The sequence below is a fragment of the Chiloscyllium plagiosum genome, unplaced genomic scaffold (assembly GCF_037043375.1).
Source record: "Chiloscyllium plagiosum isolate Xiang-an unplaced genomic scaffold, Cpla_swu_hap1 HiC_scaffold_21, whole genome shotgun sequence".
Lineage (NCBI taxonomy): Eukaryota > Metazoa > Chordata > Chondrichthyes > Orectolobiformes > Hemiscylliidae > Chiloscyllium > Chiloscyllium plagiosum.
Genome location: NW_028270159.1, coordinates 68730 through 94500, shown reverse-complemented (window position 1 = coordinate 94500; position 25771 = coordinate 68730). Strand labels below are relative to the sequence as shown.

The 25771-nt window shown below is 58.9% G+C and overlaps 1 protein-coding gene across 1 annotated transcript in view; it reads right to left on the bottom strand.

Moving 5' to 3' along the window:
• LOC148146077 (zona pellucida-like domain-containing protein 1) overlaps positions 1–25771 on the bottom strand; it is a 129657-nt gene that overhangs the window by 35163 nt on the left and 68723 nt on the right. Inside the window, exons 2-5 of the mRNA XM_087998672.1 lie at positions 21033–21259; positions 15285–15469; positions 13496–13568; positions 3592–3686 (exon numbers count right to left, since the gene is read on the bottom strand). Of these exons, the coding sequence (XP_087854798.1) occupies positions 3592–3686; positions 13496–13568; positions 15285–15469; positions 21033–21239 (560 nt within the window). The 5' untranslated portion in view covers positions 21240–21259. The remainder of the gene's footprint in view (positions 1–3591; positions 3687–13495; positions 13569–15284; positions 15470–21032; positions 21260–25771) is intronic.

Here is a 25771-nt window from a genome sequence, read left to right as displayed (position 1 = left end):
CAGAACACTATGGGTAATTTAGCATGGCCAATCCACCCTAACCTACACATCCCTGAACACTATCGGGTAATTTATCATGGCCAATCCACCTTACCTTACACATCCCTGAACACTATGGGGTAATTTAGCATGGCCAATCCACCCTAACCTACACATCCCTGAACACTATCGGGTAAGTTATCATGGCCAATCCACCTTACCTTACACATCCCTGAACACTATGGGGTAATTTAGCATGGCCAATCCACCCTAACCTACACATCCCTGAACACTATGGGGTAATTTAGCATGGCCAATCCACCCTAACCTACACATCCCTGAACACTATGGGGTAATTTAGCATGGCCAATCCACCCTAACCTGCACATCCCTGAACACTATGGGTAATTTAGCATGGCCAAACCACCCTAACCTGCACATCCCTGAACACTATGGTGTAATTTAGCATGGCCAATCCACCCTGACCTACACATCCCTGAACACTATGGGGTAATTTAGCATGGCCAATCCACCCTTACCTACACATCACTGAACACTATGTGGTAATTTAGCATGGCCAATCCACCCTAACCTACACATCCCTGAACACTATGGGGTAATTTAGCATGGCCAAACCACCCTAACCTGCACATCCCTGAACACTATGGTGTAATTTAGCATGGCCAATCCACCCTAACCTACACATCCCTGAACACTATGGGTAATTTAGCATGGCCAAACCACCCTAACCTGCACATCCCTGAACACTATGGTGTAATTTAGCATGGCCAATCCACCCTAACCTACACATCCCTGAACACTATGGGGTAATTTAGCATGGCCAATCCACCCTAACCTACACATCCCTGAACACTGTGGGGTAATTTAGCATGGCTAATCCACCCTACCCTATACATCCCTGAACACTATGGTGTAATTTAGCATGGCCAATCCACCCTAACCTACACATCCCTGAACACTATGGGGTAATTTAGCATGGCCAATCCACCCTAACCTACACATCCCAGAACACTATGGGTAATTTAGCATGGCCAATCCACCCTAACCTACACATCCCTGAACACTATGGCTAATTTAGCATGGCCAATCCACCCTTACCTACACATCACTGAACACTATGGGGTAATTTAGCATGGCCAATCCACCCTAACCTACACATCCCTGAACACTATGGGGTAATTTAGCATGGCCAATCCACCCTAACCTACACATCCCTGAACACTATGGGGTAATATAGCATGGCCAAACCACCCTAACCTACACATCCCTGAACACTATGGGGTAATATAGCATGGCCAATCCACCCTAACCTACACATCCCTGAACACTATGGTGTAATTTAGCATGGCCAATCCACCCTAACCTACACATCCCTGAACACTGTGGGGTAATTTAGCATGGCTAATCCACCCTACCCTATACATCCCTGAACACTATGAGTAATTTAGCTTGGCCAATCCACCCTGGCCCAACCCAATCTAGTCCCACCTGCCAGCACCCGGCCCATATCCCTCCAAATTCGTCCTATTCATATACCCATCCAGATGCCTCTTAAATGCTGTAATTGTACCAGCCTCCACCACATCCTCTGGCAGCTCATTCCATACACGTACCACCCTCTGGGTGAAAAGGTTGCCCCTTAGGTCCCTTTTATATCTTTCCCCTCTCACCCTAAACCTATGCCCCTCTAGTTCTAGACTCCCCCACCCCAGGGACAAGACTTTGCCTATTTATCCTATCCATGCCCCTCATGATTTTATAAACCTCTATAAGGTCACCCCTCAGCCTCCGACGCTCCAGGGGAAAACAGCCCCAGCCTGTTCACACAGACACACGCACACACACTCACACACACACTCAGATACAAACACACTCACATACACACACAGACAGAGACACACACACACACACACTCAGGCAGAGACACACACTCATACACAGACACACACACACAGACTCACATACAGTCTCTCACGGACACAGACACACACACACTCAGAAACACACACACTCACAGACACACACACATACTCAGACACACACACTCACATACACACTCACACAGAGACACACACACACATAGACACACATGTGCATACACACGTCCACACACATACACACGTACATACACACACACACACACACACACAAAGGCACACATGTACACATACATGTCCACACACACACGTACACACACACACATACACGTCCACATACACGCACATAGACACACGTACACACACACATAGACACACACGTACACACACACATACACACACAGAGACACACACACAGACACACACTTACACAGACGTACACACACACATAGACACAGACACACACACGTACACACACACATAGACGCACACACATAGACACACACTTACACACACCTAGACTCACACATACACACACACATGCACACACGTACACACACACATAGGCACACACGTACACACACATAGGCACACAGGTATACACACACACTTACACACACATACGTACACACACATGTACACACACACTCATATATACACTCACATGTGCGCACACACATACACACACAGAGACACACATGTATATACACACGTACACACGTACACACACACATAGACACACACGTACACACACACACTTGTACACACACACGCACACACGTAAACACACATAGACACACATGTACACATACACACGTACACACACACACATAGACACACACGTATACACACACACACATAGACACACACGTAAACACACACGTACACACACATAGACACACACGTAAACACACACACACACACATAGACACACATGTACACACACACACATAGACACACACGTACACACACATGTACACACACATAGACACACACGTAAACACACACACGCACACACGTACACATACTTAGACACACACGTAAACACACACACACACACGTATACACACACACACGTACACACACACACACACACACGTACACACACGTAAACACACACACACACACGTATACACACACACACGTACACACACACACACACACACACGTACACACACACACGGACACACACACACACGTACACTAACACACACACACACACACACGTATACACACACACACGTACACACACACACACACACGTACACACACACGTACACACACACGGACACACACGTACACTAACACACACACACATGTACACACACATAGACACACACGTAAACACACACACGTACACACGCGTACACACACACACACGTACACACACACACACGTACACACACACACACACGTACACACACACACACACGTACACACACATGTACACACACACACGGACACACACACACGTACACTAACACACACACACACACGTACACTAACACACACACACACACACACGTACACTCACACACACGTACACACACACGTACACACTCAGGTCCTGCCGATTCCGACCAGGTCCACTCTCCTCGCCGGTCTCCCCTCGATCCCTCCGAATATATGCCCACCCTCCTCTCCCCTCGCTCTCCCTCCCTCGGACGAGCATGTCCCGACTCCCCTCCCCACCGCCCCCGCCCAGGTCACCTACCTTCGGGAGAGGTTGAAGGCCGTGACCTGGACGAAGACGGTGGTGTTGATGGGGAGGCCGATGGGGGGAATGTAGAGGCGGCCGGAGTAGGCTCGCTGGAGGGGACACAGACAGAGACTGAGAGAGAGAGAGAGAGAGAGAGAGACCACCGAGGGTCCGGGGGTAAACGGACCCATCGACCCCTGACCCACCGCCCTCCAGCTCCCTCAGTCCCCGCCCCCACACCCCAGTCCCCACCCCCTCACCTCAGTCCTTGCCCCCTCACCCCAGTCCCCGCCCCCTCACCCGTCCCCGCCCCCTCACCCCAGTCCCTGCCCCCTCACCCCCAGTCCCCACCCCCTCACCCCCAGTCCCCACCCCCTCACTCCCTCAGTCCCCGCCCCCTCACCACCAGTCCCCGCCCCTTCACCCCCAGTCCTGCCCCCTCACCCCAGTCCCCGCCCCCTCACCCTAGTCCCCACTCCCTCACCCCCAGTCCCCACCCCCTCACTCCCTCAGTCCCCGCCCCCTCACCCCCAGTCCCCGCCCCTTCACCCCCAGTCCTGCCCCCTCACCCCCAGTCCCCGCCCCCTCACCCCAGTCCCCGCACCCTCACCCTAGTCCCCGCCCCCTCACCCTAGTCCTCACCCCCTCACCCCCAGTCCCCACCCCCTCACTCCCTCAGTCCCCGCCCCCTCACCCCCAGTCCCCGCCCCCTCACCCCAGTCCCCGCCCCCTCACCATAGTCCCCGCCCCCTCACCCCCAGTCCCCGCCCCCTCACTCCCTCAGTCCCTGCCCCCTCACCCCCAGTCCTGCCCCCTCACCCCCAGTCCCCACCCCCTCACTCCCTCAGTCCCCGGCATCTCACCCCAATCCCCACCCCCTCACCCCCTCAGTCTCCGCCCCCTCACCCCTTTAGACCCCACCCCCTCAACCCCTCAACCCCGCAGTCCCCACCCCCTCAACCCCCAGTCCCCACCCCCTCAACTCCGTTTGTCCCCGCCCCCTCACTCCCTCAGTACTCACCCCCTCAGTCCCCGCCCCCTCACTCCCACAGTCCCTGCCCCCTCACTCCCTCAGTCCCTGCCCCCTCACCCCCAGTCCCCGCCCCCTCACTCCATCAGTCCCCGCCCCCTCACTCCCTCAGTCCCTGCCCCCTCACTCCCTCAGTCCCCGCCCCCTCACCCCCAGTCCCCGCCCCCTCACTCCCTCAGTCCCTGCCCCCTCACTCCCTCAGTCCCTGCCCCCTCACTCCCTCAGTCCCCGCCCCCTCAGTCCCTGCCCCCTCACTCCCTCAGTCCCTGCCCCCTCACTCCCTCAGTCCCCGCCCCCTCAGTCCCTGCCCCCTCACACCCTCAGTTCCCGCCCGCTCACCCCTTCAGTTCCCACCCCCACATCCCCTCAGTTCCCACCCCCTCACACCCTCAGTCCCCGCCCCCTCACTCCCTCAGTCCCTGCCCCCTCACTCCCTCAGTCCCCGCCCCCTCACTCCCTCAGTCCCTGCCCCCACATCCCCTTAGTTCCCACCCCCTCACACCCTCAGTCCCCGCCCCCTCACTCCCTCAGTCCCTGCCCCCTCACTCCCTCAGTCCCCGCCCCCTCAGTCCCTGCCCCCTCACTCCCTCAGTCCCCGCCCCCTCAGTCCCTGCCCCTCACCCCCTCAGTCCCCGCCCCCTCAGTCCCCGCCCCCTCACCCCCTCAGTCCCCACCCCCTCACCCTCAGTCCACGCCCCATCTCCTCCAGTCACCGACCCACTCCCCCCCAAGGCCACGCCCCCTCACCCCCTCAGTCTCCTCGCCCTCAGGTCGTGAGTGAGTGAGGGGGTGAGTGAGGGAGTGAAGGGGTGAGTGAGGGGTTGAGTGAGGTGGTGAGTGAGGGGGTGAGTGAGGGAGTGAAGGGGTGAGTGAGGGGGTGAGTGAGGGAGTGAAGGGGTGAGTGAGGGGGTGAGTGAGGGAGTGAAGGGGTGATTGAGGGAGTGAGTGAGGGAGTGAGTGAGGGGGTGAGTGATGGGGTGAGTGAGGGAGTGAGTGAGTGAGTGAAGGGGTGAGTGAGGGGGTGAGTGAGGGGGTGAGTGAGTGAGTGAAGGGGTGAGTGAGGGGGTGAGTGAGGGAGTGAAGGGGTGAGTGAGGGGGTGATTGAGGGAGTGAGTGAGGGAGTGAGTGAGGGGGTGAGTGATGGGGTGAGTGAGGGAGTGAGTGAAGGGGTGAGTGAGGGGGTGAGTGAGGCGGTGAGTGAGTGAGTGAAGGGGTGAGTGAGGGAGTGAGTGAGTGAAGGGGTGAGTGAGGGAGTGAGTGAGTGAAGGGGTGAGTGAGGGAGTGAGTGAGGGGGTGAGTGAGGGGGTGAGTGAGGGGGTGAATGAGTGAGGGGGTGAGTGAGTGAGGGGATGAGTGAGTGAGGGGGTGAGTGAGTGAGGGGGTGAGTGAGTGAGGGGGTGAGTGAGGGGGTGAGTGCAGGGGTGAGTGAGTGAGTGGATGAGTGAGTGAGGGGGTGAGTGAGTGAGGGGGTGAGTGAGTGAGGGGGTGAGTGAGTGAGGGGATGAGTGAGGAGGTGAGTGAGGGAGGGGGTGAGTGAGGGAGGGGGTGAGTGAGTGGGGGGTGAGTGAGGGAGTGGATGTGTGAGTGAGGGGGTGAGTGAGGGGGTGAGTGAGGGAGTGGATGAGTGAGTGAGGGGGTGAGTGAGGGAGTGGGTGAGGGAGTGGGTGAGGGAGTGGGTGAGTGAGGGGGTGAGTGAGGGGTGAGTGAGTGAGTGAGTGAGTGAGGGGGTGAGTGAGGGAGTGGATGAGTGAGTGAGGGGGTGAGTGAGTGAGGGGCTGAGTGAGTGAGGGGATGAGTGAGTGAGGGGGTGAGTGAGGGGGTGAGTGAGGGGGTGAGTGAGTGAGTGGGGGGTGAGTGAGGGAGTGGATGTGTGAGTGAGGGGGTGAGTGAGGGGGTGAGTGAGGGAGTGGGTGAGTGAGGGGGTGAGTGAGGGGGTGAGTGAGTGAGTGAGTGAGGGGGTGAGTGAGGGAGTGGATGAGTGAGTGAGGGGGTGAGTGAGGGAGTGAGTGAGGGAGTGATGGGGTGATGGGGGTGAGTGAGGATGGGGGTGAGTGAGGGAGGGGGTGAGTGAGGGGGTGAGTGAGTGAGTGAGGGGGTGAGTGAGGGGGTGAGTGAGTGAGTGAGGGAGTGATGGGGTTGAGTGAGGATGGGGGTGAGTGAGGGAGGGGGTGAGTGAGGGGGTGAGTGAGTGAGTGAGGGGTGAGTGAGGGGGTGAGTGAGGGAGTGGGTGAATGAGTGAGGGAGTGAGGGAGTGAGTGAGGGAGGGGTTGAGTGAGGGAGGGGTGAGTGAGTGAGCTGGGGAGTGAGTGAGTGAGGGGTGAGTGAGTGAGTGAGTGACGTAGTGAGTGAGTGAGGTAGTGAGTGAGGTAGGGAGTGAGGGAGTGAGGTAGGTAGTGAGGTAGAGAGTGAGTGAGTGAGGTAAGGATTGAGGGAATGAGGTAGTGAGTGTGGGAGGTAGTGAGTGAGGGAGTAAATGAGTGAGGGAGTGAGGGAGGGAGTGAGGGAGGGTGGGAGTGAGTGAAGTAGTGAGTGAGTGAGGGAGTGAGGGCGGTAGTGAGGTAGGGAGTGAGGTAGGGAGTGAGGTACTGAGTGAGTGAGGTAGTGAGGTAGTGAATGAGGTAGTGATGAGGGAGTGAGGTAGTGAGTGAGGTAGGAAGTGAGTGAGGTAGGGAGTGAGGGAGTGAGATAGTGAGTGAGTGAGTGCATGAGTGAGGTAGTGAGTGAGTGAGGTAGTGTGTGAGTGAGGTAGGGAGTGAGGGAGTGAGGTAGTGAATGAGGTAGAGAGTGTGGGAGTGAGGTAGTGAGTGAGGTAGGTAGTGAGTGAGTGAGGGAGAGTGAGGCTGGGAGTGAGGGAGTGAGGTAGTGAGTGAGTGAGGGCATGAGTGAGGTAGGTAGTGATCTAGGGAGTGAGTGAGAGGTAGTGAGTGAGGGGATGAGGGAGGGAGTGAGTGAGGTAGGGGGTGAGGTAGTGAATAAGGGAGTGAGTGACAGATGGAGTGATTGGGTGAGGGAGTGAGTGGGGTAGGTAGTGAGTGAGGTAGTGAGTGAGTGAGGTAGTGAGTGAGATACGTAGTGAGGTAGTGTGAGTGAGGGAGTGTGAGGTAGTGAGTGAGGTATTGAGTGAGGTAAGTAGGATGTGGGGGGGCGAGTGAGGTAGGTAGAGTGAGGTAGTGAGTGAGTGAGGTAGTGGGTGAGGTTGTGAGTGAGGGAGGTAGTGAGTGAGGGAGGGAGGCAGGGAGTGAGGTAGTGAGTGAGGAAGGTAGTGAGTGAGGTAGTGAGTGAGGGAGGTGGTGAGTGAGGTAGGGAGGTAGTGAGTGAGGTAGTGAGTGAGGGAGGTGGTGAGTGAGGTAGGGAGGTAGGGAGTGAGGTAGGTAGTGAGTGAGGTAGTGAGTGAGGGAGGTGGTGAGTGAGGTAGGGAGGTAGTGAGTGAGGTAGTGAGTGAGGGAGGTAGTGAGTGAGGTAGGGAGGTAGGGAGTGAGGTAGGTAGAGTGAGATAGTGAGTGAGGGAGGTAGTGTGTGAGGGAGGTAATGAGTGAGGGAGGTAGTGTGTGAGGGAGTGAGTGAGGAAGGTAGTGAGTGAGGTAGTGCGTGAGAGAGGTAGTGTGTGAGGGAGGTAGTGAGGGAGTGAGTGAGTGAGGGAGGTAGTGAGTAAGATAGGGAGGAAGGGAGTGAGGGAGGTAGTGAGTGAGGGAGGTAGTGTGTGAGGGAGGTGGTGGGTGAGGGAGGTAGTGTGTGAGGGAGGTAGTGCGTGAGGGAGGTAGTGTGTGAGGGAGGTAGTGCGTGAGGGAGGTAGTGTGTGAGGGAGGTAGTGAGGGAGTGAGTGAGTGAGGGAGGTAGTGAGTAAGGTAGGGAGGAAGGGAGTGAGGGAGGTAGTGAGTGAGGGAGGTAGTGTATGAGGGAGGTAGTGGGTGAGGGAGGTAGTGTGTGAGGTAGTGAGTGAGGAAGGTAATGAGTGAGGTAGTGAGTGAGTGAGGGAGGTAGTGAGTGAGGTAGGTAGAGTGAGGTAGTGAGTGAGGGAGGTAGTGCGTGTGGGAGGTAGTGAGTGAGGGAGGTAGTGTGAGGTAGTGAGTGAGGGAGGTAGTGTGTGAGGGAGGTAGTGAGTGAGTGAGGAAGGTAGTGAGTGAGGTAGTGAGTGAGTGAGGGAGGTAGTGAGTGAGGTAGTGAGTGAGGGGGGTAGTGAGTGAGGTAGTGAGTGAGGGGGTAGTGAGTGAGGGAGGTAGTGAGTGAGTGAGGGAGGTAGTGAGTGAGGTAGTGAGTGAGGTAGTGAGTGAGGTAGGTAGAGTGAGGTAATGAGTGAGGTAGTGAGTGAGGAAGGTAGTGAGTGAGGTAGTGAGTGAGTGAGGGAGGTAGTGGGTGAGGGAGGTAGTGAGGGAGTGAGTGAGGGAGGGAGGTAGTGAGTGAGGTAGAGTGAGTAAGGGAGGTAGTGAGTGAGGTAGGTAGAGTGAGGTAGTGAGTGAGGGAGGTAGTGCATGTGGGAGGTAGTGAGTGAGGGAGGTAGTGTGTGAGGGAGGTAGTGAGTGAGGGAGGTAGTGTGTGTGGGAGTGAGTGAGGAAGGTAGTGAGTGAGTGAGGGAGGTAGTGAGTGAGGTAGTGAGTGAGGGGGGTAGTGAGTGAGGGAGGTAGTGAGTGAGTGCTGGAGGTAGTGAGTGAGGTAGTGAGTGAGGTAGTGAGTGAGGGGGTAGTGAGTGAGGTAGTGAGTGAGGGGGTAGTGAGTGAGAGGGGTAGTGAGTGTGGGAGGTAGTGAGTGAGGGGGTGAGTGAGGGAGGTAGTGAGTGAGGTAGGTAGAGTGAGGTAATGATTGAGGTAGTGAGTGAGGGGGGTAGTGAGTGAGGGAGGTAGTGAGTGAGTGAGTGAGGGAGGGAGGTAGTGAGTGAGGGAGGTAGTGAGTGAGGTAGTGAGTGAGGGGGGTAGTGAGGGGGAGAGGTAGTGAGTGAGGGAGGTAGTGAGGGAGGTAGTGAGTGAGTGAGGTAGTGAGTGAGGGGTGTAGTGAGTGAGTGAGGTAGTGAGTGAGGGGGTAGTGAGGGGGTGAGGTAGTGAGTGAGGGGGTGAGGTAGTGAGTGAGGGGGTAGTGAGGGGGTGAGGTAGTGAGTTAGTGAGGTAGTGAGTGAGGGGGTAGTGAGTGAGTGAGGTAGTGAGTGAGGGGGTAGTGACTGAGGGGGGTAGTGAGTGAGGGGGGTAGTGAGTGAGGGGGTACTGAGTGAGTGAGGTAGTGAGTGAGGGGGTAGTGAGTGAGGGAGGTAGTGAGTGAGGGGGGTAGTGAGTGAGGGGGTAGTGAGTGAGGGGGTAGTGATTGAGGGGGTAGTGAGTGAGGGGGGTAGTGAGTGAGGGGGTAGTGAGTGAGTGAGGTAGTGAGTGAGGGGGTAGTGAGTGAGGGGGGTAGTGAGTGAGGGGGTAGTGAGTGAGGGGGGTAGTGAGTGAGGTAGTGAGTGAGGGAGGTAGTGAGTAAGTGAGGTAGTGAGTAAGGGGGGTAGTGAGTGAGGGGGTAGTGAGTGAGTGAGGTAGTGATTGAGGGGGTAGTGAGTGAGGGGGGTAGTGAGTGAGGGGGTAGTGAGTGAGTGAGGTAGTGAGTGAGGGGGTAGTGAGTGAGGGGGGTAGTGAGTGAGGTGGTAGTGAGTGAGGGGGTAGTGAGTGAGTGAGGTAGTGAGTGAGGGGGTAGTGAGTGAGGGAGGTAGTGAGTGAGGTGGTAGTGAATGAGGGGGTAGTGAGTGAGGTAGTGAGTGAGGGAGGTAGTGAGTAAGTGAGGTAGTGAGTGAGGGGGGTAGTGAGTGAGGGGTGTAGTGAGTGAGTGAGGTAGTGAGTGTGGGGGTAGTGAGGGGGTGAGGTAGTGAGTGAGGGGGGTAGTGAGTGAGGGGGTAGAGAGGGGGTGAGGTAGTGAGTGAGGGGGTAGTGAGTGAGTGAGGTAGTGAGTGAGGGGGTAGTGAGTGAGGGGGTAGTGAGTGAGGGGGTAGTGAGGGGGTAGTGTGTGAGGGGGTAGTGAGTGAGGGGGTAGTGAGTGAGGGGGTAGTGAGGGGGTAGTGAGGGGGTAGTGAGTGAGGGGGTAGTGAGGGGGTAGTGAGTGAGGGGGTAGTGAGTGAGGGGGTAGTGAGTGAGGGGGGTAGTGAGTGAGGGGGTAGTGAAGGGGTAGTGAGTGAGGGGGTAGTGAGTGAGGGGGTAGTGAGTGAGGGGGTAGTGAGGGGGTAGTGTGTGAGGGGGTAGTGAGTGAGGGGGTATTGAGGGGGTAGTGAGGGGGTAGTGAGGGGGTAGTGAGTGAGGGGGTATTGAGGGGGTAGTGAGGGGGTAGTGAGTGAGGGGGTAGTGAGGGGGTAGTGAGTGAGGGGGTAGTGAGGGGGTAGTGAGTGAGGGGGTAGTGAGTGAGGGGGTAGTGAGTGAGGGGGTATTGAGGGGGTAGTGAGGGGGTAGTGAGTGAGGGGGTAGTGAGTGAGGGGGTAGTGAGGGGGTGAGGCGGTAGTGAGTGAGGGGGTAGTGAGTGAGGGGGTAGTGAGGGGGTAGTGAGTGAGGGGGTAGAGAGTGAGGGGGTAGTGAGTGAGGGGGTAGAGAGTGAGGGGGTAGTGAGTGAGGGGGTAGTGAGGGGGTAGTGAGTGAGGGGGTAGTGAGTGAGGGGGTAGTGAGGGGGTGAGGGGGTAGTGAGGGGGTAGTGAGTGAGGGGGTAGTGAGTGAGGGGGTAGTGAGGGGGTGAGGGGGTAGTGAGGGGGTGAGGGGGTAGTGAGGGGGTAGTGAGTGAGGGGGTAGTGAGGGGGTAGTGAGTGAGGGGGTAGTGAGTGAGGGGGTAGTGAGGGGGTGAGGGGGTAGTGAGTGAGGGGGTAGTGAGTGAGGGGGTAGTGAGGGGGTAGTGAGTGAGGGGGTAGTGAGTGAGGGGGTAGTGAGGGGGTAGTGAGTGAGGGGGTAGTGAGTGAGGGGGTAGTGAGGGGGTGAGGGGGTAGTGAGTGAGGGGGTAGTGAGGGGGTGAGGGGGTAGTGAAGGGGTAGTGAGGGGGTGAGGGGGTAGTGAGGGGGTAGTGAGGGGGTAGTGAGTGAGGGGGTAGTGAGGGGGTAGTGAGTGAGGGGGTAGTGAGTGAGGGGGTAGTGATGGGGTGAGGGGGTAGTGAGGGGGTAGTGAGGGGGTAGTGAGTGAGGGGGTAGTGAGGGGGTGAGGGGGGTAGTGAGGGGGGTAGTGAGGGGGTAGTGAGTGAGGGGGTAGTGAGGGGGTAGTGAGCGAGGGGGTAGTGAGGGGGTGAGGGGGTAGTGAGTGAGGGGGTAGTGAGGGGGTAGTGAGTGAGGGGGTAGTGAGTGAGGGGGTAGTGAGGGGGGTAGTGAGTGAGGGGGTAGTGAGGGGGTAGTGAGGGGGTAGTGAGTGAGGGGGTAGTGAGGGGGTGAGGGGGTAGTGAGGGGGTAGTGAGGGGGTGAGGGGGTAGTGAGGGGGTAGTGAGTGAGGGGGTAGTGAGGGGGTAGTGAGCGAGGGGATAGTGAGGGGGTGAGGGGGTAGTGAGTGAGGGGGTAGTGAGTGAGGAGGTAGTGAGGGGGGTAGTGAGTGAGGGGGTAGTGAGTGAAGGGGTAGTGAGGGGGTAGTGAGTGAGGGGGTAGTGAGTGAGGGGGTAGTGAGGGGGTTAGTGAGTGAGGGGGTAGTGAGGGGGTAGTGAGGGGGTAGTGAGTGAGGGGGTAGTGAGTGAGGGGGTAGTGAGGGGGTGAGGGGGTAGTGAGGGGGTAGTGAGGGGGTGAGGGGGTAGTGAGGGGGTAGTGAGTGAGGGGGTAGTGAGGGGGTAGTGAGCGAGGGGGTAGTGAGGGGGTGAGGGGGTAGTGAGTGAAGGGGTAGTGAGGGGGTAGTGAGTGAGGGGGTAGTGAGTGAGGAGGTAGTGAGGGGGGTAGTGAGTGAGGGGGTAGTGAGTGAGGGGGTAGTGAGTGAGGGGGTAGTGAGGGGGTAGTGAGTGAGGGGGTAGTGAGTGAGGGGGTAGTGAGGGGGTAGTGAGTGAGGGGGTAGTGAGTGAGGGGGTAGTGAGTGAGGGGGTAGTGAGGGGGTAGTGAGTGAGGGGGTAGTGAGTGAGGGGGTAGTGAGGGGGTAGTGAGGGGGTAGTGAGTGAGGGGGGTAGTGAGTGAGGGGGTAGTGAGTGAGGGGGTAGTGAGTGAGGGGGTAGTGAGGGGGGTAGTGAGTGAGGGGGTAGTGAGGGGGTAGTGAGGGGGTAGTGAGTGAGGGGGTAGTGAGTGAGGGGGTAGTGAGGGGGTGAGGGGGTAGTGAGGGGGTGAGGGGGTAGTGAGGGGGTAGTGAGGGGGTGAGGGGGTAGTGAGGGGGTAGTGAGTGAGGGGGTAGTGAGGGGGTAGTGAGCGAGGGGGTAGTGAGGGGGTGAGGGGGTAGTGAGTGAGGGGGTAGTGAGTGAGGAGGTAGTGAGGGGGGTAGTGAGTGAGGGGGTAGTGAGTGAGGGGGTAGTGAGGGGGTAGTGAGTGAGGGGGTAGTGAGTGAGGGGGTAGTGAGGGGGTAGTGAGTGAGGGGGTAGTGAGTGAGGGGGTAGTGAGGGGGTAGTGAGTGAGGGGGTAGTGAGTGAGGGGGTAGTGAGGGGGTAGTGAGTGAGGGGGTAGTGAGTGAGGGGGTAGTGAGTGAGGGGGTAGTGAGGGGGTAGTGAGGGGGTAGTGAGTGAGGGGGGAGTGAGTGAGGGGGTGAGGGTGTAGTGAGTGAGGGGGTGAGGGGGTAGTGAGGGGGTAGTGAGGGGGTAGTGAGTGAGGGGGTAGTGAGTGAGGGGGTAGTGAGGGGGTAGTGAGTGAGGGGGTAGTGAGTGAGGGGGGTAGTGAGTGAGGGGGTAGTGAGTGAGGGGGTAGTGAGGGGGTAGTGAGTGAGGGGGTAGTGAGGGGGTAGTGAGTGAGGGGGTAGTGAGTGAGGGGGTGAGGGGGTAGTGAGGGGGTAGTGAGGGGTGAGGGTGACTCACTGCGTGGAGCTGGAGGCCGAGGGCGGTGACGAATCTCCCTCGAGTGTCCCTCACTGCGACATTGAGGCCAGTCCTGAGGGACACAACAGGGTCAGTACCAGGGAGGGAGGGAGGCCATTCACCCACCCCCCTCCGTGATATCCCAATGGGGAGGGAGGGAGGCCATTCCCCCACCCCCCACCGTGATATCCCAATGGGGAGGGAGGGAGGCCATTCCCCCACCCCCCACTGTGATATCCCAATGGGGAGGGAGGGAGGCCATTCCCCCACCCCCCACCGTGATATCCCAATGGGGAGGGAGGGAGGCCATTCCCCCACCCCCCACCGTGATATCCCAATGGGGAGGGAGGGAGAGAGGCCATTCCCCCACCCTCATCGTGATATCCCAATGGGGAGTGAGGAGGGGATGCCATTCCCCCACCCCACGTGATATCCCAATGGGGAGGGAGGGAGGCCATTCCCCCATCGCCACTGTGATATCCCAATGGGGAAGGAGGGAGGCCATTCTCCCATCGCCCCCGTGATATCCCAATGTGGAGGGAGGGTGGGAGGCCATTCCCCCACCCCCACCGTGATATCCCAATGGGGAGGGAGGGAGGCCATTCACCCACCCCCACCGTGATATCCAAATGGGGAGGGAGGTTATTTCCCCCACCCCCACCATGGTATCCCAATGGGGAGGGAGGCCATTCACCCACACTCATCGTGATATCCCAATGGGGAGCCCATTCGCACACTCACTGTGATATCCCAATGGGGAGGCCATTCCCAGACCCACAGTGATATCCCAATATGGAGACCATTCACACACCGATGATGATATCCCACAGGGGAGGGTGGCCATTCACCCACACTCACCGTGATATCCCAATGGGCAGGCCATTCACACACCCAATGTGATATCCCAATGGGGAGGCCATTCACATCACACGCCCATCGTGATATCCCAATGTGGAGGGAGGCCATTCACCCACCTGACCATGATATCCCAATGCGGAGGGAGGCCATTCACCCACTCACTGTAATATCCCAATGGGCAGGCCATTCACACACCCAATGTGATATCCCAATGAGATGCCATTCACATCACACACCCATCGTGATATCCCAATGCGGAGGGAGGCCATTCACCCACCTGACCATGATATCCCAATGCGGAGGGAGGCCATTCACCCACCTGACCATGATATCCCAATGCGGAGGGAGGCCATTCACCCACCTGACCATGATATCCCAATGCGGAGGGAGGCCATTCACCCACCTGACCATGATATCCCAATGCGGAGGGAGGCCATTCACCCACCTGACCATGATATCCCAATGTGGAGGGAGGCCATTCACCCACCCCCTACTGTGATGTCCCAATGCGGAGGCCATTCACCCACCCCCACCACGATATCCCAATGCGGAGGCCATTCCCAGACCCAAAGTGATATCCCAATGGGGAGGCCATTCCCAGACCCAAAGTGATATCCCAGAGTGATCTCTGGGATTGTGACCCCCGAGTATGGGAGATCCCTGTGGGTTGGAATCTACCACAAGAGGAGGGGATCTCTGGGATTGGGATCCCTGGGATCAGGAGATTCCTCTGACTGGAATATCCCCAGGATTGGGACCACATCCTTCTCACCGAGACGGGGAGATCTCTGGGATTGGGACTTCCAAGAATCAGGAAATCTCTGTGATTGGAAAACCCCTGGGATGAGGAGATCTCTGGGATTGGGAACCGCAGGGACCCTGGGATCCGGGATTGGGAGGGTGTGGGCTGGGATTGGGAAGCTGTACTCACACGGAGAGCTGGCTGGTGTTGGTGAGGTAGAGCAGGGGGTATGTGCAGCAATATCGATAGACCAGGCGCTCCTTGTAGGTCACGGTATTCCCAGCATCCTCCTGGGTGCTGACCACTCCGTCAATCTTCACCCTGCGCCCCCGAGGGGCAATGTCCAGGACCCCCCCACCCCAGTCATCCAGGACCTGCCATTAAAGGGACAGCGACATCAGTTATGGCCTCCCGGCGTCGTCAGAACTGTGGGACCCCTGACCCCCCTCACTCCCCCAAAACTGTGGGACCCCTCACTCCCCCAAAACTGTGGGACCCCTCACTCCCCCAAAACTGTGGGACCCCTTACCCCCTCATTCCCCCAAAACTGTGGGACCCCTCACCCCCTCACTCCCCCCAAACTGTGGGACCCCTCACTCCCCCAAAACTGTGGGACCCCTCACCCCCCTCATTCCCCCAAAACTCTGGGACCCCTCACCCCCCTCATTCCCCCAAAACTGTGGGACCCCTCACCCCCCTCATTCCCCCAAAACTGTGGGACCCCTCACCCCACCAAAACTACAGGACCCCTCACCCCCCTCACTCCCCCAAAACTGTGGGACCCCTCACCCCCCTCATTCCCCAAAAACTGTGGGACCCCTCACCCCCCTCACTCCCCAAAAACTGTGGGACCCCTCACCCCCCTCATTCCCCCAAAACTGTGGGACCCCTCACCCCCCTCATTCCCCCAAAACTGTGGGACCCCTCACCCCCCTCATTCCCCCAAAACTGTGGGACCCCTCACCCCCCTCATTCCACCAAATCTCTGGAACCCCTCCCCCTCACAAGCCCAAAACTTTGGGACACTTCACCCCCTCACTCCCAAAAGTGTGGGACCCCTCACCCCTAATACTGTGAGACCCCTCACCCCCTTCACCACCAAAATTGTGGGACCCCTTCACCCCCAAAACTGTGGGACCCCTCACCCCCTCATTCTCCCAAAACTATGGGACCCCTCATCCCCTTCATCCCCAAAACTGTGGGACCCCTCACCCCCTACACCCCCAAAACTGTGGGACCCCTCACCCCCTCCTTCCCCCAAAGCTGCGGGACCCCTCACCCACTCACTCCCCCAAAACTCTGGGACACCTCCCCCCCCAACCCCAAAACTGTGGGACCCCTCACCCCCCTCATTCCCCCAAAACTGTGGAACCCCTAACCCCCCTCATTCCCCCAAAACTGTGGGACCCCTCACCCCCCTCATTCCCCCAAAACTGTGGGACCCCTTCACGCCCAAAACTGTGGGACCCCTCACCCCCCTCATTCCCCCAAAACTGTGGGACCCCTCACCCCCTTTTTCCCCCAAAACTGTGGGACCCCTCACCCCCCTCATTCCCCCAAAACTCTGGGACCACTTCACCCCCAAAACTGTGGGACCCCTCACCCCCTTCACCCCCAAAACTGTGGGACCCCTCACCCCCTCATTCCCCCAAAACTGTGGGACCCCTCACCCCCTTCACCCCCAAAACTGTGGGATCCCTCACCCCCTTCACCCCCAAAACTGTGGGACCCCTTCACCCCCCTCACTCACCCAAAACTGTGGGACCCCTCACCCCCCTCACTCCCCCAAAACTGTGGGACCCCTCACCCCTCTCATTCCCCCAAATCTGTGTGACCCCTCACCCCCCTCATTCCCCCAAAACTGTAAGACCTCTCACCCCCTTCACCCCCAAAACTGTGGGACCCCTCACCCCCTTCACTCCCCCAAAACTGTGGGACCCTTCACCCCCCTCATTCCCCCAAAATTGTGGGACCCCTCACCTCCCTCACCCCCAAAACTGTAGGACCTCTCACCCCCTTCACCCCCAAAACTGTGGGCCCCTCACCCTCCTCATTCTCCCAAAACTGTGGGACCCCTCACCCCTCTCATTCCCCCAAATCTGTGTGACCCCTCACCCCCTCTCTCCCCCAAAACTGTGGGACACCTCACCACCTTCACCCCCAAAAGTGTGGGACCCCTCACCCCCAAAACTGTGGGACCCCTTACCGCCCCAAAACTGTGGAACTCCTCACCCCCCTCATTCCCCCCAAACAGTGGGACCCCTCACCCCCCTCATTTCCCCAAAACTGTGGGACTCCTCACCCCCCACTCTCCCCCAAAACTCTGGGACTCCTCATCCCCTCACTCCCTCAAAACTGTGGGACCCCTCACCCACCTCACTCCCCAAAACTGTGGGACCCCTCACTCCCTTCACCCCCAAAACTGTGGGACCCCTCACCCCCCTCATTCCCCCAAAACTGTAGGACCTCTCATCCCCTTCATCTCCAAAACTGTGGGACCCCTCACCCCCTTGACTCCCCCAAAACTGTGGGACCCTTCACCCCCCTCATTCCCCCAAAACTGTGGGACCCCTCACCTCCCTCACCCCCAAAACTGTAGGACCTCTCACCCCCTTCACCCCCAAAACTGTGGGCCCCTCACCCTCCTCATTTCCCCAAAACTATAGGACCCCTCACCCCCCTCATTCTCCCAAAACTGTGGGACCCCTCACCCCCCTCATTCCCCCAAATCTCTGGAACCCCTCCCCCTCACAAGCCCAAAACTGTGGGACACTTCACCCCCTCACTCCCAAAAGTGTGGGACCCCTCACCCCTAATACTGTGAGACCCCTCACCCCCTTCACCCCCAATATTGTGGGACCCCTTCATCCCCAAAGCTGTGGGACCCCTCACCCCCTCATTCTCCCAAAACTGTGGGACCCCTCATCCCCTTCATCCCCAAAACTGTGGGACCCCTCACCCCCTACACCCCCAAAACTGTGGGACCCCTCACCCCCTCCTTCCCCCAAAGCTGCGGGACCCCTCACCCACTCACTCCCCCAAAACTCTGGGACACCTCCCCCCCCAACCCCAAAACTGTGGGACCCCTCACCCCCCTCATTCCCCCAAACTGTTGGACCCCTCGCCCCCTCATTCCCCCAAAACTGTGTGACCCCTCACCCCCCTCATTCCCCCAAAACTGTTGGACCCCTCGCCCCCTCATTCCCCCAAAACTGTGTGACCCCTCACCCCCCTCATTCCCCCAAAACTGTGGGACCCCTCACCCCCCTCATTCCCCCAAAACTGTGGGACCCCTCACCCCCCTCACTCCCCACAAACTGTGGGACCTCTTCACCCCCAAAACTGTGGGACCCCTCACCCCCCTCACTCCCCACAAACTGTGGGACCTCTTCACCCCCAAAACTGTGGGACACCTCCCCCCCCCAACCCCAAAACTGTGGGACCCCTCACCCCCCTCATTCCCCCAAAACTGTGGGACCCCTCACCCCCTTTTTCCCCCCAAAACTGTGGTACCCCTCACCCCCCTCATTCCCCAAAACTGTGGGACCCCTCACCCCCCTCATTCCCCCCAAACTGTGGGACCCGTCACCCCCTTCACCCCCAAAACTGTGGGACCCCTGACCCCCTCATTCCCCCAAAACTGTGGGACCCCTCAGCCCCTTCACCCCCAAAACTGTGGGATCCCTAACCCCCTTCACCCCCAAAACTGTGGGATCCCTCACCCCCTTCACCCCCAAAACTGTGGGACACCTGACCCCCTCATTCCCCCAAAACTGTGGGACACCTGACCCCCTCATTCCCCCAAAACTGTGGGACCCCTCACCCCCCTCACTCACCCAAAACTGTGCGACCCCTCACCCCCCTCACTCCCCCAAAATGTGGAACCCCTCACCCCCCTCATTCCCCCAAAACTGTGGGACACCTCACCCCTTACCCCCCAAAACTGTGGGACCCCTTACCCCCCAAAACTGTGGGAGCCCTCACCCCCTCATTCCCCCAAAACTGTGGGACCCCTCACCCCTTCACCCCCAAACCTGTGGGAGCCCTCACCCCCTCATTCCCCCAAAACTGTGGGATCCCTCACCTCCCTCACCCCCAAAACTGTGGGACCCCTCACCCCCTTCACCCCCAAAACTGTGGGACCCCTCACCCCTTCACCCGCAAACCTGTGGGAGCCCTCACCCCCTCATTCCCCCAAAACTGTGGGACCCCTCACCACCTTCACCCCCAAAACTGTGGGACCCCTCACCCCTTCACCCCCAAACCTGTGGGAGCCCTCACCCCCTCATTCCCCCAAAACTGTGGGATCCCTCACCCCCTTCACCCCCAAAACTGTGGGACCCCTCACCCCCTTCACCCCCAAAAGTGTGGGACCCCTCACCCCCAAAACTGTGGGACCCCTTACCCCCCCAAAACTGTGGAACTCCTCACCCCCCTCATTCCCCCCAAACAGTGGGACCCCTCACCCCCCTCATTTCCCCCAAACTGTGGGACTCCTCACCCCCTCACTCCCTCAAAACTGTGGGACCCCTCACCCCCCTCACTCCCCCAAAACTGTGGGACCTCTCACCCCCAAAACTGTGAGACCCCTCACTCCCTTCACCTCCAAACTTGTGGGACCCCTCACCCCCCTCATTCCCCCAAAACTGTGGGACCCCCTCACCCCCTCATTCCCCAAAAACTGTGGGACCCCTCACCCCCCTCATTCCCCCAAAACTGTGGGACCCCTCACCCCCTCATTCTCCCAAAACTGTGGGACCCCTCACCCCCTTCATCCCCTAAAATGTGGGACCCCTCACCCCCCTCATTCCCCCCAAACTATGGGACCCCTCACCCCCTCATTCCCCCAAAACTGTAGGGCCCCTCACCCCCCTCACTCCCCCAAAACTGTGGGATCCCTCACCCCCATCGACCTTGATCAGATGGGCCGATATGAATGATTTGGATGCGAGCATAAGAGGTACAGTTAGTGAGTTTGCAGATGACACCAAAATTGGAGGTGTAGTGGACAGCGAAGAGGGTTACCTCAGATTACAACAGGATCTGGACCAGATGGGCCAATGGGCTGAGAAGTGGCAGATGGAGTTTAATTCAGATAAATGCGAGGTGCTGCATTTTGGGAAAGCAAATCTTAGCAGGACTTATACACTTAATGGTAAGGTCCGAGGGAGTGTTGCTGAACAAAGAGACCTTGGAGTGCAGGTTCATAGCTCCTTGAAAGTGGGGTCGCAGGTCGATAGGATAGTGAAGGCAGCGTTTGGTATGCTTTCCTTTATTGGTCAGAGTATTGAGTACAGGAGTTGGGAGGTCATGTTGCGGCTGTACAGGACATTGGTTAGGCCACTGTTGGAATATTGCGTGCAATTCTGGTCTCCTTCCTATCGGAAAGATGTTGTGAAACTTGAAAGGGTTCAGAAAAGATTTACAAGGATGTTGCCAGGGTTGGAGGGTCTGAGCTACAGGGAGAGGCTGAACAGGCTGGGGCTGTTTTCCCTGGAGCGTCGGAGGCTGAGGGGTGACCTTATAGAGGTTTATAAAATCATGAGGGGCATGGATAGGGTAAATAGGCAAAGTCTTTTCCCCTGGGGTGGGGGAGTCCAGAACTAGAGGGGCATAGGTTTAGGGTGAGAGGCGAAAGATATAAAAGGGACCGAAGGGGCAACTTTTTCACCCAGAGGGTGGTATGTGTATGGAATGAGCTGCCAGAGGAAGTGGTGGGGGCTGGTACAATTACAGCATTTAAGAGGCATTTGGATGGGTATATGAATAGGAAGGGTTTGGAGGGATATGGGCCGGGTGCTGGCAGGTGGGACTAGATTGGGTTGGGATATCTGGGTCGGCATGGACGGGTTGGGCCGAAGGGTCTGTTTCCGTGCTGGACATCTCTGTGACTCCCTCCCCTAAACCGAGGGACCCTTCCCCCCACTTTCCCCGTACCTGGAAGGTGTGACCACACTTGCTGACGGCTGTGTCCGGGATGGGAAATCGGAAACGCAGTCGCGGGGCTGTGGAATTCCAGTCGGCCTGTCCGTAACAATCCGGATCGCCGAAGCGGCCGTTCATGGCCAGCATTCCCTCATCGTATCCGGAATGATAGACTGGGCACAGGAGAATACTGAGCTCCAGCCAGCGTGGGCCACACATTACCTGTAGGTCCTCGTGCACTTCAACAGAGAGAGAGAGAGGGCAGAGGGAGGGGGGAGGGGGGAGGGGAGGGGGGGGGGCGAGAACGGGAAAGGGAGAGGGAGGGAGAGATAGAGACAGAGAGGGGGAGAGAGGGAGGGAGACAAAGAGGAGGAGAGAGGGAGAGAGCGAGAGGGGTGAAACGGAGGGTGAGGGAGGGTGTGGGAGAGAGACAGGGGGAGAGAGAGGGAGAGGGAGAGAGAGAGAGAGAATGATCACAACCTCTCAGATCACAGCGCTCCCATGAATTGGATCCGTCAGATGAGGTGTGTTGGACAACTTGGAGAAACAAAGCGCAAATTAAACTCAACCACGAGAGATTGAGACTGGCAAGCTGCGATACGTTGAAGAGAGAATGAATGCTACGTTCCCTCAGTACTGTCCATACGAAAAGTGCGGGGCTCCCTCAGCACTGACCCTCCGACAGTGCGGCTCTCCCTCAGCACTGACCATCCGACAATGCGGCAATCCCACAGTACTGACCCTCCGACAGTGCGGCACTCCCTCAGTACTGATCCTCCGACAGTGCGGCACTCCCTCAGCACTGACCATCCGACAGTGCGGCACTCCCTCAGTACTGACCCTCCGACAGTGCGGCACTCCCTCAGTACTGACCCTCCGAAAGTGCGGCACTCCCTCAGTACTGATCCTCTGACAGTGCGCACTCCCTCAGCACTGACCATCCGACAGTGCGGCACTCCCTCAGTACTGATCCTCCGACAGTGCGGCACTCCCTCAGTACTGACCGTCTGACAGTGCGGCGCTCCCTCAGCACAAACCCTCCAACAGTGCGGCTCTCCCTCAGTACTGACCCTTCGACAGTGCGGCACTCCCTCAGCACTGACCCTCCGACAGTGCGGCACTCCCTCAGTACTGTCCCTCTGACAGTGCGGCGCTCCCTCAGTACTGAACCTCCGACAGTGCGGCTCTCCCTCAGTACTGACCCTCCGACAGTGCGGCACTCCCTCAGCACTGACCCTCCGACAGTGCGGCTCTCCCTCAGTACTGACCCTCCGACAGTGCGGCACTCCCTCGGCACTGACCCTCCGACAGTGCAGCCCTCACTCAGTACTGACCGTCCGACAGTGCGGCACTCCCTCAGTACTGACCCTCCCACAGTGCGGCACTCCCTCAGTACTAACCCTCCGACAGTGCGGCACTCCCTCAGTACTGACCCTCCGACAGTGTGGCCCTCCCTCAGTAATGACCCTCCGACAGTGCGGCTCTCCCTCAGTACTGACCCTCCGACAGTGCGGCACTCCCTCAGTACTGACCCTCCGACAGTGCGGCATGCCCTCAGTACTGATCCTCCGACAGTGCGGCGCTCCCTCAGCAGTGACCCTCTGACAGTGCGGCACTCCCTCAGTACTGACCCTCCGACAGTGCGGCACTCCCTCAGTATTGACCGTCCGACAGTGCGGCCCTCCCTCAGTACTGACCGTCCGACAGTGCGGCCCTCCCTCAGTACTGACCCTCCGACAGTGCGACACTCCCTCAGTACTGACCCTCCGACAGTGCGGCACTCCCTCAGTACTGACCCTCCGACAGTGCGACACTCCCTCAGTACTGACCCTCCGACAGTGCGTCACTCCCTCAGTACTGACCCTCCGACAGTGCGGCTCTCCCTCAGTACTGACCCTCCGACAGTGCGGCGCTCCCTCAGTACTGACCCTCCGACAGTGCGGCGCTCCCTCAGTACTGACCCTCCGACAGTGCGGCTCTCCCTCAGCACTGACCCTCCGACAGTGCGGCGCTCCCTCAGTACTGACCCTCCGACAGTGCGGCGCTCCCTCAGTACTGACCCTCCGACAGTGCGGCTCTCCCTCAGCACAGACCGTCCGACAGTGCGGCACTCCCTCAGTACTGACCCTCCGACAGTGCGGCACTCCCTCAGTACTGACCCTCCGACAGTGCGGCACTCCCTCAGTACTGACCCTCCGACAGTGCGGCACTCCCTCAGCACTGACCGTCCGACAGTGCGGCACTCCCTCAGTACTGACCCTCCGACAGTGCGGCACTCCCTCAGTACTGACCCTCCGACAGTGCGACACTCCCTCAGTACTGACCCTCCGACAGTGCAGCCCTCCCTCAGCACTAACCCTCCGACAGTGCGGCACTCCCTCAGTACTGACGCTCCGACAGTGCGGCTCTCCCTCAGTACTGACCCTCCGACAGTGCGGCACTCCCTCAGTACTGACCCTCCGACAGTGCGGCACTCCCTCAGTACTGACCCTCCGACAGTGCGACACTCCCTCAGTACTGACCCTCTGACAGTGCGGCCCTCCCTCAGCACTAACCATCCGACAGTGCGGCACTCCCTCAGTACTGACCCTCCGACAGTGCGACACTCCCTCAGGACTGACCCTCAGACAGTGCGGCACTCCCTCAGCACTAACCCTCCGACAGTGCGACACTCCCTCAGTACTGACCCTCCGACAGTGCGGCACTCCCTCAGCACTGACCCCCCGACAGTGCGGCATTCCCTCATTACTGACCCTCAAACAGTGCAGCACTCCCTCTGTACTGACCCTCCGACAGTGCGGCTCTCCCTCAGCACTAACCCTCCGACAGTGCGGCTCTCCCTCAGTACTGACCCTCCGAAAGTGCGGCCCTCCCTCAGTACTGACCCTCCGACAGTGCGGCGCTCCCTCAGTACTGACCCTCCGACAGTGCGGCTCTCCCTCAGTACTGACCCTCCGACGGTGCGGCACTCCCTCAGTACTGACCCTCCCACAGTGCGGCACTCCCTCAGTACTGACCCTCTGACAGTGCGGCACTCCCTCAAAACTGACCCTCTGAGAGTGTGGCACTCCCTCAGTACTGACCCTCCGACAGTGCGGCACTCCCTCAGTACTGACCCTCCGACAGTGTGGCACTCCCTCAGCACTGACCCTCCGACAGTGTGGCACTCCCTCAGTATTGACCCTCCGACAGTGCGGCACTCCCTCAGTACTGACCCTCCGACAGTGCGGCACTCCCTCAGTACTGACCCTCCGACAGTGCGGTACTCCCTCAGCAGTGACCCTCCCACAGTGCGGCACTCCCTCAGTGCTGACCCTCCGACAGTGCGGCCCTCCCTCAGCACTGACCCTCCTACAGTGCGGCACTCCCTCAGCACTGACCCTCTGACAGTGTGGCCCTCCCTCAGCACTGACCCTCCTACAGTGCGGCACTCCCTCAGTACTGACCCTCCGACAGTGCGGCTCTCCCTCAGTACTGACCCTCCGACAGTGCGGCACTCCCTCAGCACTGACCCTCCGACAGTGCGGCACTCCCTCAGTACTGACCCTCCGACAGTGAGGCCCTCCCTCAGCACTGACCCTCCGACAGTGCGGCACTCCCTCAGTACTGACTTTCTGACAGTGCGGCACTCCCTCAGTACTGACCTTCCGACAGTGCGGCGCTCCCTCAGTACTGACCCTCCGACAGTGCGGCGCTCCCTCAGTACTGACCCTCCGACAGTGCGGCGCTCCCTCAGTACTGACCCTCCGACAGAGCGGCACTCCCTCAGTACTGACCTTCCGACAGTGCGGCACTCCCTCAGTACTGACCCTCCAACAGTGCGGCACTCCCTCAGTACTGACCTTCCGACAGTGCGGCACTCCCTCAGTACTGACCCTCCGACAGTGCGGCACTCCCTCAGTACTGACCTTCCGACAGTGCGGCACTCCCTCAGTACTGACCCTCCGACAGTGCAGCGCTCCCTCAGTACTGACCCTCCGACAGTGCTGCACTCCCTCAGTACTGACCCTCCGACAGTGCGGCACTCCCACAGCACTGACCCTCCGACAATGCGGCACTCCCACAGCACTGACCCTCCGACAGTTCGGCACTCCCTCAGTACTGACCCTCCCACAGTGCGGCACTCCCTCAGTAATGACCCTCCGACAGTGCGGCTCTCCCTCAGTACTGACCCTCCGACAATGCGGCGCTCCCTCAGTACTGACCCTCCGACAGTGCGGCACTCCCACAGCACTGACCCTCCGACAGTGCGGCACTCCCACAGCACTGACCCTCCGACAGTTCGGCACTCCCTCAGTACTGACCCTCCCACAGTGCGGCACTCCCTCAGTAATGACCCTCCGACAGTGCGGCACTCCCTCAGTACTGACCCTCCGACAGTGCGGCATGCCCTCAGTACTGACCCTCCGACAGTGCGGCGCTCCCTCAGCAGTGACCCTCTGACAGTGCGGCACTCCCTCAGTACTGACCCTCCGACAGTGCGGCACTCCCTCAGTATTGACCGTCCGACAGTGCGGCCCTCCCTCAGTATTGACCGTCCGACAGTGCGGCCCTCCCTCAGTACTGACCCTCCGACAGTGCGGCACTCCCTCAGTACTGACCCTCCGACAGTGCGTCACTCCCTCAGTACTGACCCTCCGACAGTGCGGCTCTCCCTCAGTACTGACCCTCCGACAGTGCGGCGCTCCCTCAGTACTGACCCTCCGACAGTGCGGCGCTCCCTCAGTACTGACCCTCCGACAGTGCGGCAC